This window comes from Nyctereutes procyonoides, unplaced genomic scaffold, assembly GCF_905146905.1.
Source record: "Nyctereutes procyonoides isolate TBG_1078 unplaced genomic scaffold, NYPRO_anot_genome, whole genome shotgun sequence".
NCBI classification, from domain to species: Eukaryota; Metazoa; Chordata; class Mammalia; order Carnivora; family Canidae; genus Nyctereutes; species Nyctereutes procyonoides.
The window spans coordinates 4798518-4814347 of NW_026575024.1; the positions used below are offsets into that span (position 1 = coordinate 4798518).

General features: G+C 42.6%; 1 protein-coding gene across 5 annotated transcripts in view; it reads left to right on the top strand.

Moving 5' to 3' along the window:
• Positions 1-15830, top strand: part of LOC129497024 (serine/threonine-protein phosphatase 4 regulatory subunit 1-like) — an 81393-nt gene that overhangs the window by 5703 nt on the left and 59860 nt on the right. For 2 of the 5 annotated variants that reach the window (XM_055305438.1, XM_055305473.1), the window contains exon 1: positions 5298-5358. The exons of 2 other annotated variants lie outside the window; for them this stretch is intronic. In XM_055305438.1, coding sequence (XP_055161413.1) covers positions 5298-5358 — 61 coding nt within the window. Of the gene's footprint in view, positions 1-5297; positions 5359-11964; positions 11984-15830 lie in introns of those variants that run through there. One more of the 5 variants, XM_055305463.1, reaches the window with a different exon arrangement.

A 15830-nucleotide genomic window follows, 5' to 3' on the forward strand; every position in this document is an offset into this window, starting at 1 on the left:
TTGTTTAAAGAAGAGAATTTTAAGTGGCTTTCTACATCACAAATTAAGATCTTTTTTATTTTTTAATTAATTAATTATTTTAGGCTCCACGCCCAATGTGGGGCTTGAACTCATGACCCTGAGATTGAATTGCATGCTCTGCTGAGTCAGCCAGGCACCCCAACGAATTAAGATTTTCTAAACAGAAAATTTGCAACAAAACCTAGATAATGAAAGAAAATGGTTTTGACCCTCAGAACACTACTTAATTTGAAACCTGATGGGGGAAAAATAAGATGAGGGCAAGTGGTTGCATTCTATGTTTGGAAAGTCATTCACTCGGTAACAGGTGTTTCTCCAGTTCTTTCTAGGTGCCAGCCTATGGGAGGAGGTGTTGGGGATAGGGGGCTGAAGAAGCCCTGGGCTCTACCCCAAGGACACTCTTGCCTGGTGGGGAGGTGCATGCTAGGTACAGTGCAGAATGCAGCCTGCCGAGGGCTCAGGTGGAAGAGTGAAGAGAGCTGAGCATCAAGACAGAGCCATGTGTCCTCCAGGGATAGAGGGGAGATGCTGTTTAGAGTTGGATCTGGCCAAGGAAGGCGATGGGCATTCCAGGCAGAGGGCCTCTATATGCAGAGGTGGATATGTGGTGAGGCAGTCAGGGATCTAGGAACCAGGGGTATAGAGGTCTGAGGAGTGGGAGAGACTGCAGAGGTGGGTTGGGGGTCTACCAGTGAAGACTCTGCCTTCCCAGTCATAGGGTTTAGACTTTATCCGAGAGGTGAGAGGGCGTCCCTAGATGTGTCGCTGGGACCTATGTGTTAGGAAGACAACTCAAGCAGTGGTACGAGAACTGCCATTTAGTTAGGACTAATAATGTTCCAAGCCCTGTTCTAAGTGCTTCTAGTATTTAACTGCAAAAAAACCCTGTGAGGCTGATATTTTTAACTTTAGTTTGTTGCCAAGCCAGGCTCCCAAGGATCACGGAAAGACTAAGTAACTTGCCCAAACCACACAGCTAGTGAGTGGCAGAGGTGGAATTCAAACCAGGGAGCTTGGCTACAGAATTTGTACTTAACCACCATGCTTTGGCAGACTTGCCATTCATTCATTCATTCATTCATTCATTCATGTACATGACTAATAATTATTAAGGACCTATTAAGTCCTGGGCACTACACTAGGCTGTACGGACACAGAGGTGAATGAAACAAATCTCATTTCTACTCTCATGGGGCTTTCAGTCCAGTGGTAGAGACAGCCATTAAAAAGCCAACACAAGTGAGTGAGCTAAGTTCAGGAGTGGTAGGTGTGGTGCAGGATGCGTGACAAGTGAGTGTGGTCAGTAGGGCCAGGCAGGGCTGTGGGAGGCATGGAGTTGCTGCTTTACCTTGAGTGGCCAGAGAGGTCTTGTCTGGAGCTCTGAGAAGCATGCTAAGCCTTTTTTTTTTTTTTTTTTTAAGATTTTATTTTTTTGTTCATAGACACAGAGAGAGAGAGGCAGAGACACAGGCAGAGGGAGAAGCAGGCTCCATGCAGGGAGCCCGACGCAGGACTCGATTCGGGGTCTCCAGGATCACACCCCGGGCCGCAGGCGGCGCCAAACTGCTGCGCCACCGGGACTGCCCACATGCTAAGCTTTGAGTAACAGGATGGAGGTGTTCCGACATGGATCCAGAGAGAACATTCAGGCATAGCAGACAGCCAGGGCACAGGCTCTGAGGCTGGATGGGCCCGTTGTTGTCCAGGCCTCATGCATCTGGAGCATAGGAGTTAGAGCAGTGTGGTGCGGGGGCAGGTAGAGAGGGCCCTAACATGTGTGACCTTCTGCCCCATACAGGATAAGGGGTTTACCTTGTGCTCAAGGAGCCCATGGGGTGCCACTGGAGAATTCTAGTCAGGTGAGTGCCCAGAGCTGAGTTACATTGTAAAGGACAGACTGTGGAGAAATAAGCCAGGGATGGAAAAAGTGGTGTGTCCTAGGGACTCAGGCAAGAATAGTGGGGTCTTGATGGAGGAGGAGGGTGTCAGAGTAGTGAGTGGGGTCAATAGATAGTTCTGACAGGGACGAGTCAACTCAGAGTCAGACCCTGAAGCAGCACTTCTGCTTCCCTCCACCCAGGCAGGGCTGGGTTCCTCTCATCCTCCCTGAAGCCAGTGGCATTTAAGCCAGATGTGGCTAGATGTCTTCCCTTGTCCATCAGACACGGCCTTCCTCATCTTGGATCACCAGGGTCTAGCATGCTGAGTGGCACATGACAGAGACATGGAAGTGTGCATCGAATAAAGAAACCAGGCTGTATGTGAGGGTGGAGTTTCCATCTGAGATGGTTATTTTTGAGGTGTGCTCAGGAGATCCTGGGGGCACAGTCTGGGAGACCACTGAAAAGCCCCCTTGTAGGGTTCTGTAGAGGACTTAGGCCTGAAGAGAGTCATTAGTGGTGGATGGAAGCTGGAGCCAGGGTAATGGGTAAGAGCAGCACAGCGGAAGTTGGCGGGGAAGAAGGTCAAGGGTGGAGTACCTGGCAGCAGAAGCTTCTAGTATAGTGCACCCTGGGGAACAAACCTCTCAGAGGTAAGAAGCCAGGGGACCCTTGAAGCCAAGGTTTTGTTTGGGGGGATCATTCATGCCACTTGCCACGAAGAGTCGGATCAGATGAGTACTGAAGACAGGCCACGGGGCTGTGGTAGCTGGGAGGTCTTCAGTGACCTCTGTGAGAGATTTCCCAGTGTGGTCAAGGAGCAGAAGCCAGACCGGAGTTAGTTGGGAAGGCATTATGCGCTAAGGCAGTATCACCTGTAGTCCACTAGCTCCGTGGTTATTTACTGAGTACCTCCTCTGTTCCAGGCACTGGCTGGTGATTGGATACTTTTGGGAATGGTCACTGTTCTTTCGAGTTCACAGCCTAGCAGGGGAAAACAGACTCTTTAAAAGGAGAAGCAAAAAAATAAATAAATAAATAAATAAAAAATAAATAAAAGGAGAAGCAGCTGGAAGGATTGAGGTCAATTGCTTTTCTTGGATAGAAGAGCCCAGAACAAATTTGCATTATTTATATCTACCCTGGAAATCTTAAAAAAAAAAAAATTTGAATAGCTCAATAATTCTACTCCTGGTTATATGCCCAACAAGATGTGAATGTATTATTCTCAAGAAGGCATGGTCATAATAGCACTGTTCTTTTTCTCTTTTTCTTTTTTTTTTTTTAAATCTTTTAAGTACCTTTTGTGGCTGCAGAGCCTTGTTAACTTTATCCATAGATTAAAACTTTAGATATATTGAGTAGTTAGGGGGAAAATATCAAGTAATGATTATTTATTGATTACGTACTGTTACCTGACGTTATAGTATGTGCTCTGGATAAATTTCTCTTAGTAATTCTATAGCTAATCTTTTTTGTCCCCCCATGTTATATAAATATATTTATTGTTTTTACTTATATTTAATTTTTTTGTTGAAATATAATTAACATACAGTGTTATTAGTTTTAGTTGTACCATATAACAATTCAACAATTCTTTTTTGTTAAAGATTTTATTTATTAGAGAGAGAGAGAGAGAGAGAGAGAGAGCACGAGAGGGGGGAGGGTCAGAGGGAGAAGCAGACTCCTTGCTGAGAAGGGAGCCTGATGTGGGGACTCCAGGATCAAGACCTGAGCTGAAAAAAAAAAAAAAAAAGACCTGAGCTGAAAGCAGATGCTTAACCGACTGAGCCACCCAGGTGCCCCTAGGATTCAACAATCCTATACATTACTAACTGCTCCTCATGATAATTGTACTCTTAATCACCTTTATCTGTTTTACCCATCAAATAGTAGCACTATTCTTCAGAGTTGAAAACTGGAACCCCCCCATATGTCCATCGTGAATACAATGAATTATGAATTGTTCCATTCACACAATGGAAAATTATGCAGCTGTGATAGTGAATGATCTACAAGTTGGCCCAATAATGTGGATGAACTTCACAAACATAATGATGAGTGAAAGAAGCCAGATACAAAAGAATATATACTGGATGGTTCTATTTATATGAAGTAAAAGAACCAACTAAAGCTCATATCATCCAGGCTGTTTGAAGGTAGGAGTGTGGTCACCCTCGAGGTAGGATAGTGAGCAGAAGCGGGTATGAGGGGCTTTTGGAGATGCTGGTAAAGTTCTCTTTGTTGAGTGCTAGTTACACAAGTGTGCTCAATTTAACACTGTTAGATGGGACAGTTGTTATTTCTACACTTTTCTGAATAGTGTTATATTTTGATTTTCTAAGATCAAGGAACAGAGGAGAGTGTAACCATGGACCGAGGGATGGGAGTTAGTGAAAGGGGAAAGATGACAAAGTAACTTTTTTAAAGCAATTAATTAATTAATTGTAGGTGATTTCTACACCCTACCTGGGGCTGGAACTCAGAACCCCGAGATCAAGAGTCGCATGCTTTACTGACTGAGCCAGCCAGGTGCCCCCTAAAGGAAAAGATGACAGCAGAAAGAGAGGGTAGCTGACTGTGGGGGTTGGATTGGATGAGACTGGGATGGAACTTGGTGCATCCATGGAAGAGTGCTTCTTTCCAGAAGGAAGAGAGCAGGGGCACCTGGGGAGCTCAGTTGGTTAAGCATCTGACTCTTGGTTTTGGCTCAGGTCATGGCCTCAGGGTTGTGAGATGGAGCTCTGTGTCACACTCTGTGCTCAGCATGAAGTCGGCTTGAGATTCTCTCCCACCCCCATCTGCTCCCCCTTGTTTCCCTCGAGTACACTCTCTCTCTCTCCTTTCCCTTTCTCCGGTAAATAAATAAATAAAATCATTAAAAAAAAAAAAAAAAGGAGAAGGGCCACTTTCTTAGTTTGGCCAAGGAGGTCAATAAAGAAGTGACTTTATGTTGGTCAGCATTCCTTGACAGTTTCAAATATTTTGAACAGTAGAAAATAGAGACCCACATACTGATGTGCACATACCCTTGCCCCAAAGGTTGTTGTTGTTGTTTTTATTTATTCATGAGAAACACAGATAGAGAAGCAGAGGCACAGGCAGAGGGAGAAGCAGGCTCCACGCAGGGAGCCTGTCGCGGGACTCGATCCTGGGTCCCCAGGATCACACCCTGGGCCGAAGGCAGCGCTAAACCACTGAGCCACCTGGGCTGCCCTTCTTGGTTTTCTTTTACAACCTTTTTGCCTTTTCAAATCTGTCTCAAGTCTGACTAAAGAAGTCAGTGCATGTTTAGTTACTATCCTTCGTTCATTAATACCACATAGACCCTGGCGACTCTCTCTTCTACCTTCTTCAGCTCTGGCCCCAACCTGGTGAGTCGGCAGGAAAATTGAGATGTGTAATATCAAAATGGAGCACACGAATTGCTTTGAGCTGCAGACTTCTTTCCTATCAGGTAACCCGAGTAAATGTTTCCCATTGACCGTCAGTGTAAAAGTCAGAGTCATAAATAATGACAGGTTTTGGAAGCTGTGATTAAAGCCACAAATCAAAGAGGAATTTCCATGTATGCATGGTGTAGAAAGGACGGCTGCTCATGAATTAAGTTCGTCTTTTCAGCCAGCCCATTGCGTAGTGCTAGTAATAACCATCAGTAGCCCTCAAAGATTTGCAATATAAAACATTATGCATTGGATGGATCTGCTCATACAAGAGCTAATAAATCAGCATGGGTCTTGTTAGAGAATGGCATTTATGTAGAGAAAGTTTGCTCGTGCAACTTGCTGTTGAAATTTAGTTAAGTCAACAAGGACTTGTGGTGGTGGGGGGGGTCAGTTTCCCCCAAAGAACCAGTGAAGAATCAAGAGTGTTCTTTATTTTTTAGAGTGGCCAGGTTTGTCTAGTTTAGCTATTAGAAATAGTCCCAATATAGGAATCTGCATTCATACTTAAAGCCCGTTAGCAAGAAGAATGAAACCACTTGAAGTAACACATTAATGGATGGGTTTCTTTAGTTTCCCCCCAAATCATTTAAGGGCTTACAAAGACTTAGAAATTGTTCATTGAAGAGTGGCTAATGAATAGTTCTATAAAATGATCAATTATGTAAGTTCTATATTACTACATTCTTTTTTTTTTTTAAGTACAAATTTTGCAAATAAGGCTAAAACTCCTTAGTCACCATCAACCAATATTCTAACATTTTGAGATGGACATAGACAGAGTGGGCCACATCTATCATGTTCTCCCCACCAATGTCCCCCAGTGCTGTGTCAGAGACAGAATATTGGATTGTATGGATAATTGGGCTGGCCCAGGGTGGCATATCTCACATAGACTTATAGTGACAGGATGACATGTTGAATGGGGAATCGTAAATATTGGGAATGCCTGGAGAACGGATTCTTAATGAAAATGTTTGCCAGGATAGACATGCTATAACATCCTGCTTTCGTCTCTACCTCTGTTCATGTCTAGGCCAATAAAGGTAGCTTGTTGGGTATGTTTTATTGTGTTTATTTTTTCTCACCTTTCCACTTGAAACCAATTCTAGCGTTGCTGTTCAATCAGGGGTTGGTGGCTTCATGTGAAATCTTTGGCTTCCCCAGACTGCTCAGAGGCAGCAGATACTCTGTACTTTCCTGTGCTGTGCTCTTCCCTTCATCTGGAATGGTTTTTTTCCCCTCTTTCCCAGATTCTTTCTCTCTTCCCTTATGGTGAATTCCTACTTGCGCTTCAAGGCCTACCTCAAATATCAGTGTTCTAGGGAAGCATCTCCCATCATCTCCCTGTTTCTCTTCCAGGCAGAGCTGCTTTCTTCCCTGGTTTGTTTATACCTGTGTCCTATGGCTCTTGCCACCTGAGTATTGTGGGTTGTTATGTGTGTGATGATCTTTGTTCTCTTGGGAGCTTTTGGAGTCCGGGACTGTGTCTTTCTTGTCTCTGAATCGCTGATACTCTGTTGAATATTGAATTATGGCTTACTGTTGTCACTGGAAGTTAACCACAATGGAAGGAAAATGTTTAAGATGGGTTTGCTGTTAACATGCTTTCTGTTTGGGTACTAGATCATTTGATCTTTTTCTTGATGCAAAATGACCTGTAACATGTCTTTTCTTTGTTTTTATTAGATTATACGTAATGTACTTTGAACCTGTAATGCACATTCACCTAATAATTATACTTAAAACATTAATTCATACTTAGCCTGTTTTAAGACAGATTGGTGTCTTGTGAAAAACATCGACACACAGGCAAGTGCTCGAGGATCTATTGTGTTTCCGCTAGAGCATCCTCATCTCATTTATTTCATGCCCCAGACTGTTTTAAATGATGAATATACTGGCAGTGTTCATTATTTTTAGTAGATGACCCTTGAGTTAGCATAAAAGAGGATAAATCCTTTTTTTTCTCAGAGTTGTAGGTTCTAGAAATACGTTTTTCTGGTGGAATTTTAAATCAAGGAGGAGGGCCTTTCCTTTCCTTTCCTTTCCTTTCCTTTCCTTTCCTTTCCTTTCCTTTCCTTTCCTTTCCTTTCCTTTCCTTTCCTTTCCTTTCCTTTCCTTTCCTTCTTTTCTCTTTCTCTCTCTCTCAGTTACCTAGCATCAGGTTAAAGGATTATAGATTATGCTGTTCTTTGCTAATTCATCAGGACCTCATTGAAGAGGAGCCAATCTCATCTTGGGCTATGTGGGTTCAGGGCTACTGCTGCAGAACCACTCTGGTTTGGGTTGGATGTGGAGGTAAGCTGCCTATCTTTTAGCTAATTAGCTGGGTTTTTAAACTTGGGCCATTCCTCCAGAGGGCCTGTGTTAGCTGCAGCCATTAACTGGGTTGTAGTCGACCCATCGGGCTGGGATGTTGGCCATACAATTCAGGGAAGCAACACACAGGTGTGCGGCATGGGGACAGGGTACTGAGCATAAGATGATGGGAGAGGCCACCCACCCTGATGTATCAAACTAGCAATCCTTCCAAGCCTTTCCTCTGCTGATCTTTGTCAGCTTTAAATTACCACTCACTTTTGGTAAAGGGTCAGTGATACCCTGTGTAAACTTGCCTGTGAACCTGATGTGTGGCAGAAACCCGGACAGTGGCCACTGCCCAGAAGTCCATCATGGCAGAGATGGCAGATGAAGGCAGTCAGGGTCAGTCTTGGTTTTTAGATTTTAAATTGAGCCAAGAAGGCTTGAGGATATTATTAGAAGCTATTTTCTTAAGAAGGCTTTGGTTTTCTGCATTATATTAAGCTTTCATGAATGGAGTAGGCAACTTTTTTTTCAAATATCAGAAAACACAGCAAAAAGAATTGAATAAGGAATTATTTATCTGCTACTTCGTATTTCATTTCTAACTTGAAAGCTTGAGATTCCTGATGTTTGTGGATGACCTGGACTTGTTGGGTCTCAGAATAATCAACTGCTCATGATATCACCATGTAGACCTCAGCTCTTGTTCCTGTGAACAGTTCACCAGACAACATGCCCTCTTAGCTGTGGCTAGAAATGTAAATTCTAGAAAATTCTTTGTGAGAGCAGGAATCATTTTATGTGCTACTGCCACTGTCAGGAGGCACAGCAAGCTAGCTTGGCGGATCTTTACCGTTCATTCTTTTATTCATTTGTTCAGCAACTTTGAGTACCTGCTGTGCGCATATCACTCATATCAATGAGTCAAAGATTTTTAGGGGGGCAAACAGTAAACATAGGAAGTAAACATTTTGTATGTTGTTATTTTTTTCATTTTGTATGTTATAAAGGGATAATTTCTCTGGAAAAATAGAAAAGTAGATCATGGTAAAGTGGAGTATAGGTGGGAGGCTTGCAATTTCAAAATAAAGTGGTCAAGGAGGAACTCGCTGAATGGAGGCATGGATGAGCAGATTTTTAAAAAGGAGAAGGAGATTATCAGAGAGGACATCTTGGGGAGGAGAGGTCCGGGCAGAGGGAACCACCCTGCTGTGCCAAGGCCCTTAGCCAGGGAAGGGACTGGGAAGTAGCAAGGAGCCATGTGGCTGAAAGAGAGGGCAGTGAAGGGGAGAAGTTTTCATGGGAAAGCTCAGAGAGGCGAAGGTGGGCTGGGTCTTTCCTTCTGACCTCAGGCCCCTCCCTTCCTGGGACCAACCACAGGTTGTTCAGGTAACAACACCTGATAGTCTTTCTCTTTTATAGTTATTCTCAAATGGGGGCTTCTGGCAATGTCTGGAGATGTTTTTTGATTGTCACAATTTGGTGTGAAGATGCTCCTGGCAGCTAATGAGGCCAGGAATGTTGAGTATCCTGCAATGTACAGCCCTGAGGTTGAGAAATCCTGCTCTAGTACTACATAGTTTATCGACTGTTGATTGATTGATTGATTTTAAAATATTTTATTTATTTCTTCATGAGAGACACAGGCAGAGGGAGAAGTAGGCTCCATGCAGGGAGCCCGACATGGGACTCGATCGCGGGTCTCCAGGATCACGCCCTTGGCTGAAGGTGGCACTAAACGGTTGAGCCACCCGGGCTGCGCCCTGTTGATTGATTTAGTTTGTCTTAGAAGACTTTTTTTTTTTTCTTAAAGATTTTATTTATTTATTCCTGAAAGACACAGAGGATAGAGAGGCAGAGACATAGGCAGAGGAAGAAGCAGGCTCCATGCAGGGAGCCTGATGTGGTACTCGATCCTGGGACTCCAATGGGGGACTTCATGCCCTGGGCTGAAGGCAGGAGCTAAACCGCTGAGCCACCCAGGGATCCCCCTTTTTTAAAGATTTTATTTATTTATTCATGAGAGGCACAGAAAGAAAGAGAGAGGCAGAGACACAGGCAGAGGGAGAAGCAAACTCCATGCAGGGAGCCCGATGTGGGACTTGATCTTGGGTCTCCAGGATCATGCCCTAGGCTGAAGGCGGCGCTAAACCGCTAAGTCACCCAGGCTGCCTGGTCTTAGAAGACTTAAGAAAAAAGAAATAACATTAAAACATCACAGGAAGAGGTTGTTTATCACACTACCTGGTCAGGTGCCTTCACAAATGACATTGAAGCTAACGCTGGCTACCTTCATTCACTTTGTGGAAAGGGCATCCAAACCTTGCTTGCATGTGCATTTTACTGGTGCTTTCATGAAATAGTTAAAAAAAATCTAAAATATCATTTTAGGTAAATAGCAATAATCTCACTGATAATCTCATTAGTTTAGACTCAAGTAGAATTTTCTAATTTTGAAAGGGGCCAGGATGTTGATCCACACAAGGGAAAATGTTTACCTATACACATACACACGCAAAAAGATTTTCAGTACTTGGAATAAAAGACATTCTTATATGCACAAGTGTGATGTTACTATTGGGAATATTTTCCTTGGATTACACTAATCCAGTATTTTTCAGAAGTTACTCATTTCCGTACTACCTTTCCTATTTTTGTTTTACCTATATTCCATCTGTATTATTCTCTGTATCAGTGACTTCTTTTTGAACACATTTGGAAAAACCTGTATTTGTTGCTCAATATGAAAACCGAGATATCGTAAGATAAAAAATAAAATAACCTTAAAATTGAGGTGGACACAGCTGCCTGCCCAAGCTTCAGAGTGTGAGGCCTGCACTGTATTAAAAGGGAAGTTTTAGGGAAGCATTCAAGACATACTAGATGGAAAGGAAGCATTGTTGATGTGATTAGAGAATTGCGTAGGAAGAGCTTATCCCCCCGTGACTTAGTGAGACGTAATGTATTTTCCCTGTGCCACACTGGGGGATGCGATGTCCCAAGCTGTCCATACTCTGAGGCCAGGTGGCCGCCTGGCTGGGGTCGGAGCTGCAGTCCGAGAGTATGGGGAGCACTCCGGAGTGCCAGGGAGGCCGGTTCTCTGGCTCTGATGGGCCCCCAGCAGCATATTCATGCAGAACGCCCCACAGCCTGGGATGCCACTCACATAACTTGGGTCTTAGTTCTGTAGAAGATGAAATCTGTAGCTCTAGTTCTTACAATGAAATAAAACAAAAATCCCTGTAACTCAGATCTCTTACTGTTTCTCTACACATCCTTACTCCCTTTGCCCTTCCTTACATATTTACTACAAATCCCCCAAATTTCCTTCTACTATACTCATTTGGATGGTTGGATATTTTTTATTAACTCATGCACTTTACATTGAATGCTCGAATTCCTTCATTTACTTATTTATTTCTTTTTTAGCAATTGTAGGGTGGTTTTTTTTTTAAACTTTTATTTATTTATGATAGTCAGAGAGATTGAGAGAGAGAGAGAGAGAGAGGCAGAGACACAGGCAGAGGGAGAAGCAGGCTCCATGCACCGGGAGCCCGACGTGGGATTCGATCCCAGGTCTCCAGGATCGCGCCCTGGGCCAAAGGCAGGCGCCAAACTGCTGTGCCACCCAGGGATCCCTGTAGGGTGGTTTTTGACTTGTTTCCTTCCTTTTTGAAACTCAGATCTCTCACTTTTGCAGGCAGAAGAGAATTAATGTCCTGGTTGCTTTGTAACTCAGGTTGTGGGGGCGGCTCACTGCTGCGCCTCACGTTTGTCGTTGTGGAAACTAGATTTTCTCCGCATTTTCAGGGGCTGCTGGACTCCTGAATTGAATCCTGGTAATCAAAGTCTCGGGAGACTGACTTCTACAGAAGCCAATATTTATTAAGTGTCTGCTGTGTGCCAGGCATTATATGACACGGTCCCAGGGTTTTAAAGGGTCCCCACGTCTAGCTGTGGAGATAGAAACCATCTACTTAGAGTTAATAATGCAGCACTTTATGTAAAATGGTGAAACCTGACCACTGTAGAGTTCCATTTATTACCCTCCTACTTTATGTTACCGTTTTTATTATGTGGTATATCTGCATATGTTATAAATTCCACAGTACAAAATTATCATTTTTGCTTTGTATCGCTCTAGACTATCATACATATTTTTGAAGACATTAAGAGGAAATACAGTTTTAAAAAAATTTACTGACATATTTACCAGTCCAATGTTGTTGATTCCTTTTGAAGTTCAAGTTTCCAAGTGGGATCCTTTCTCTTCAGCCTGCAGAGCACTTCTCCATTTCTCATAGTCTGTGTTGGCTGGCTCTGTTTAAAAGGGTATGTGACAAATAAATTCTTTGTTCCCCTTTGTTCTGATCCAGCAGTGTCTTTATTTCATCATCATTCCCATGGGGGTCTCACTGGGTGTCACGTCCTGGATTGACGGTTTCCTTCCAGTCCCTCACATCTGGCCTCGTGGTCTTCTGCTTCCTCTGCTTCCCACGCAGCAGTAGAGGGCATTTGAATCCTTAAGTCTTTGTGTGTAGTGGTTGCTTTTCTCTGCTGTTTTCAAGATTATCGTCCTTTTGACTAAGCTGTGTCTAGGTGTGGTTTTCTGGATGTTTATCTTGGGGCTCACTAAGATCCTTGATTCTGTATCTTTACTTCTTTCACCAAATTTGGGGAATTTGCCATTATTTGATCATTTAGTTAAGACTGCTCCGCAAATTTCTAAATCTCAGATATTGTTTCACTTGTGAATTTTTATTCATATCTTTTAATAGCATGTCTTTGCTGAGATTCCTTATATTTGCAGTCATTGCAGGTGTACTTCCTTCACATCCCTGAGCACTTTATGATAGTTTCTTTAACATCCTCGTCTATATTTCCAACATTTGGGTCCCCTTAGAGTCATTCTGTGACATTTTTTCTCTTTTAGCTAGCTATGTTTTTCTGTTTCTTTGTTTATTGAGTAATTTTGGATTCAACCTGGATATTGTGAATATCACACACTATACGATCTCTGGATTCTGTTATATGCCTCCAAAGAGTGTTGATTTCTTTGTTTTGTTTCAGAGAGACAATAATTGGGGGGGAGCAGCAGAGGGAGAGGGAGAAGCAGGCTACCTGCTCAGCAGAGAGCCCAACACTGGGCTAGATTCTAGAGTCCTGGGATCATGACCTGAGCCTAAGGCAGATACTTCACTGACTGAGCCACCCAGGCGCCCCTTGTTTCAGGAGGCACTTAAATCAAATGAGGTCCCACTATTAACTCTGTTTCTCCTGTGGTGAGTAGTAATCCGAATCTCAGTTCAGTTCTCTTAGCCTTACCTGTGCTGTAGAGTCTGCCACAAACATGCTTGGTTGAGGGGTCAAGCTAGAGTTCAGGCCAAGTTTAACCCTTTGATGTTTTTCTTTCTAGGACCCCCTGACCCCACACACTCCACACACACACACACACACACACACACAGACACACACACACTCTATGTAGTGGCTGTAGTTGCCCAGAAGTATCGGTAATATAATGTGTTTAATAGCAGCTGATCTTTTCCAAGCGCAGTGTGTTTCAGATGCTATATAAGTGTATCTGACTGATGTTGTTTATTCCACACTGCAGCCGTCGTCTGAGGCAGGCGTCTGGTAGGGTGAGGGAACTGGGAATTAGAGAGGTGGGATATCTCTGCGGGGTCACATACCTGGTAAGAAGCAGTGTGGGATTGCAGGTATTTTGACTAAAGACCCCACACTCCTATTGATTATAAATAATATGCCTCTCACATCTTTTAAGTAAGATATCAAGGATTTAATTTGTAATCTTTCTCAGTTAGTTTGTTGTTTTTTGTGGGGTTTTTGGATGCTTTTCTTTGCCATGGGTGCTCTATGGTGCTCCTAAGGATGGGGTTGTTATTGATCCCTCATTCAGAGTTTGTACTTCTTCAAATTGAATATGCATTTCCCCCCATTCTGGAAAACTGTAAGCCATTATCTCTTTGAATATTGCCTCTTTCTATTTTCATTAATCCCTATTTCTGGAATTCTCACTGGACTTATGTCAGATTTTAGCATTCTGCTCTTCCTGGGCCTTAACTGCTGTCCTGTATTTTCCAATTCCCTGTTTCTCTGTGTGCTGTTCTGAATGATTTGTCAGATCAATCTTCCAGCTCACTAACTCTCTCTTGAGCTGTGTCTAAACTGCTATTTAAGCCAGCTACTGAATTCTTAATTAAATTGTCTCTATTTTTCATTTCTACATGGTTCTTTTTCAAATGTGCCTGTTCTTCCCACTCTCATTCCTCTTTTTTAAAATTTTGATATCTATATTTTAAATCCTACTCATTTTATATGCATAATTATTTGATAGTCTATTTTAGGTTTTTCTAATATTTCTAATCTTGGGGGTACACATTTTCATTCGTTGTGTCTGCTAACTCTCTTGAAGGTTCGTAACCATATATAGTTTGGAATTTATCTTCATCAGGGATTGTTTTGTGAAATTGCATGCTTATTGGATTGTGAAAGGCACTTTAGAGTAGCTTCTTGTTTGCTTGCTCTGGGATGCCTGTAATTGGAGTACCTCTGGACGATGAGCTCCCAGAGGCTCAGAGTGAGGCTCCTGCACTCTGTAGGTGCTATACGTTGACTCTGCCCTCATGGGTCATGTAGGCCTCTGGTTTGATTTATCAGGATTGACTATCCCTCCCCCAACTCCCACTCTAACTGCAGTTCCCTTTCCTCAACTGTCTTATATTGGGGGCTTGGTTTCAAATTCACCTGCATCATTTATCCCCGTGTGGGCTTCAGAAATCTTAGTGCTTAAGACCTATATGTAGGTCTTAAATGTTGATCATAGGGAGTCACCTTATGCTACCTGCTCTCACTTTGATTACAGTTTTCCTTTCTGGCATCAAGGATGTCTTTTCTGCCCTCTTTCCTACCTTCCTGCATTTAAAAATATTTTATCTAAATTTCCATATTTTTAATTTTTGATTTTTTTGTGTGGTTGGAAGGGGTTCCTTTCTCTTCAGCTCCACCGTAAGTTGTTGGAAATACAGTAACTGGGGTTTGAATGTAGTTGTTAAAGCCCATACTCCTGTGGTAGTCTATACTGGGTTAAGATAGTAATAATAGGGTTGGAGAAAAGGGACTGATGTTAGAATTATAATCGGAATGTCAGTTTATTACTTACTAGAATGAGATGAATATTCGCCTAGAAGGCTAAGGTATTCAGGTTGATAGATCAGTACTTTCCCACTGGACAAAGTCTAGAGTAAGAACTTGACAGTGCTGTATTAACACCATTCAGGGGCAAATAGCACCATACTGACAAATATGAATAGCCTGGCAATTTTAAGATACATTTCCTGCATGCCTTTAAAATGAATTGAAGGTTTACCTGAAGACCACACACAACTCCCTGTGGTCTCATAAGTACTGTGCATTCTCTGGATCTGAATTGGAGTTCTCAAGGAGATTAAGATCTCAAGCTCACTTCATAAATACAGAATCAGAGCAAAGGAAGTTAGATACTCTTAAGAATTCTTTTAATCACAGTGGTGCCAGCAACTTGCCAGGCAGTTTTCATTCTAGCCTTTGTAAGGAGGGCTTGGGAAGAATAGAAGAATAGCCAGCCTTCTGCCTGCATGTCTTTCCTTCCTTCCTTCCTTCCTTCCTTCCTTCCTTCCTTCCTTCCTTCCTTCCTTCCTTCCTGCCTTTTATTCTTTTTCATTTCTTTTACCTGTACTGAAGTATAATTTACATATAATAATACAGAAGGTCAATTGTTAAAATGAGTCTTAACAAGTATATAGTGTTGTGTGACCACAACCACAACCAAGAAATGAAACATGTCTTGCACCTACCAGAAGCGTGTCATGACCATATGCCATCACACCTTTCCCCACCCCTGACCCCAGACAACCACTGATCTGCTATATATTAGTATGTTTTTGTCTTTTCTAGAATTTCATGTTAGCAGAATTATGCAGAATGAAATCTTATGTGTCTGGCTTTTTTAAGTCAATATAATGCTCTTGAGATGCATCTATGTTGTTGCATATTAGTAGCTCATTCCTTTTTATTTATTTATTTTAAAAAATATTTTATTTACTTATTCATGAGAGACAGAGAGAAGCAGAGACACAAGCAAAGGAGAGAAGCAGGCTCCATGCAGGGAGGCCGACGT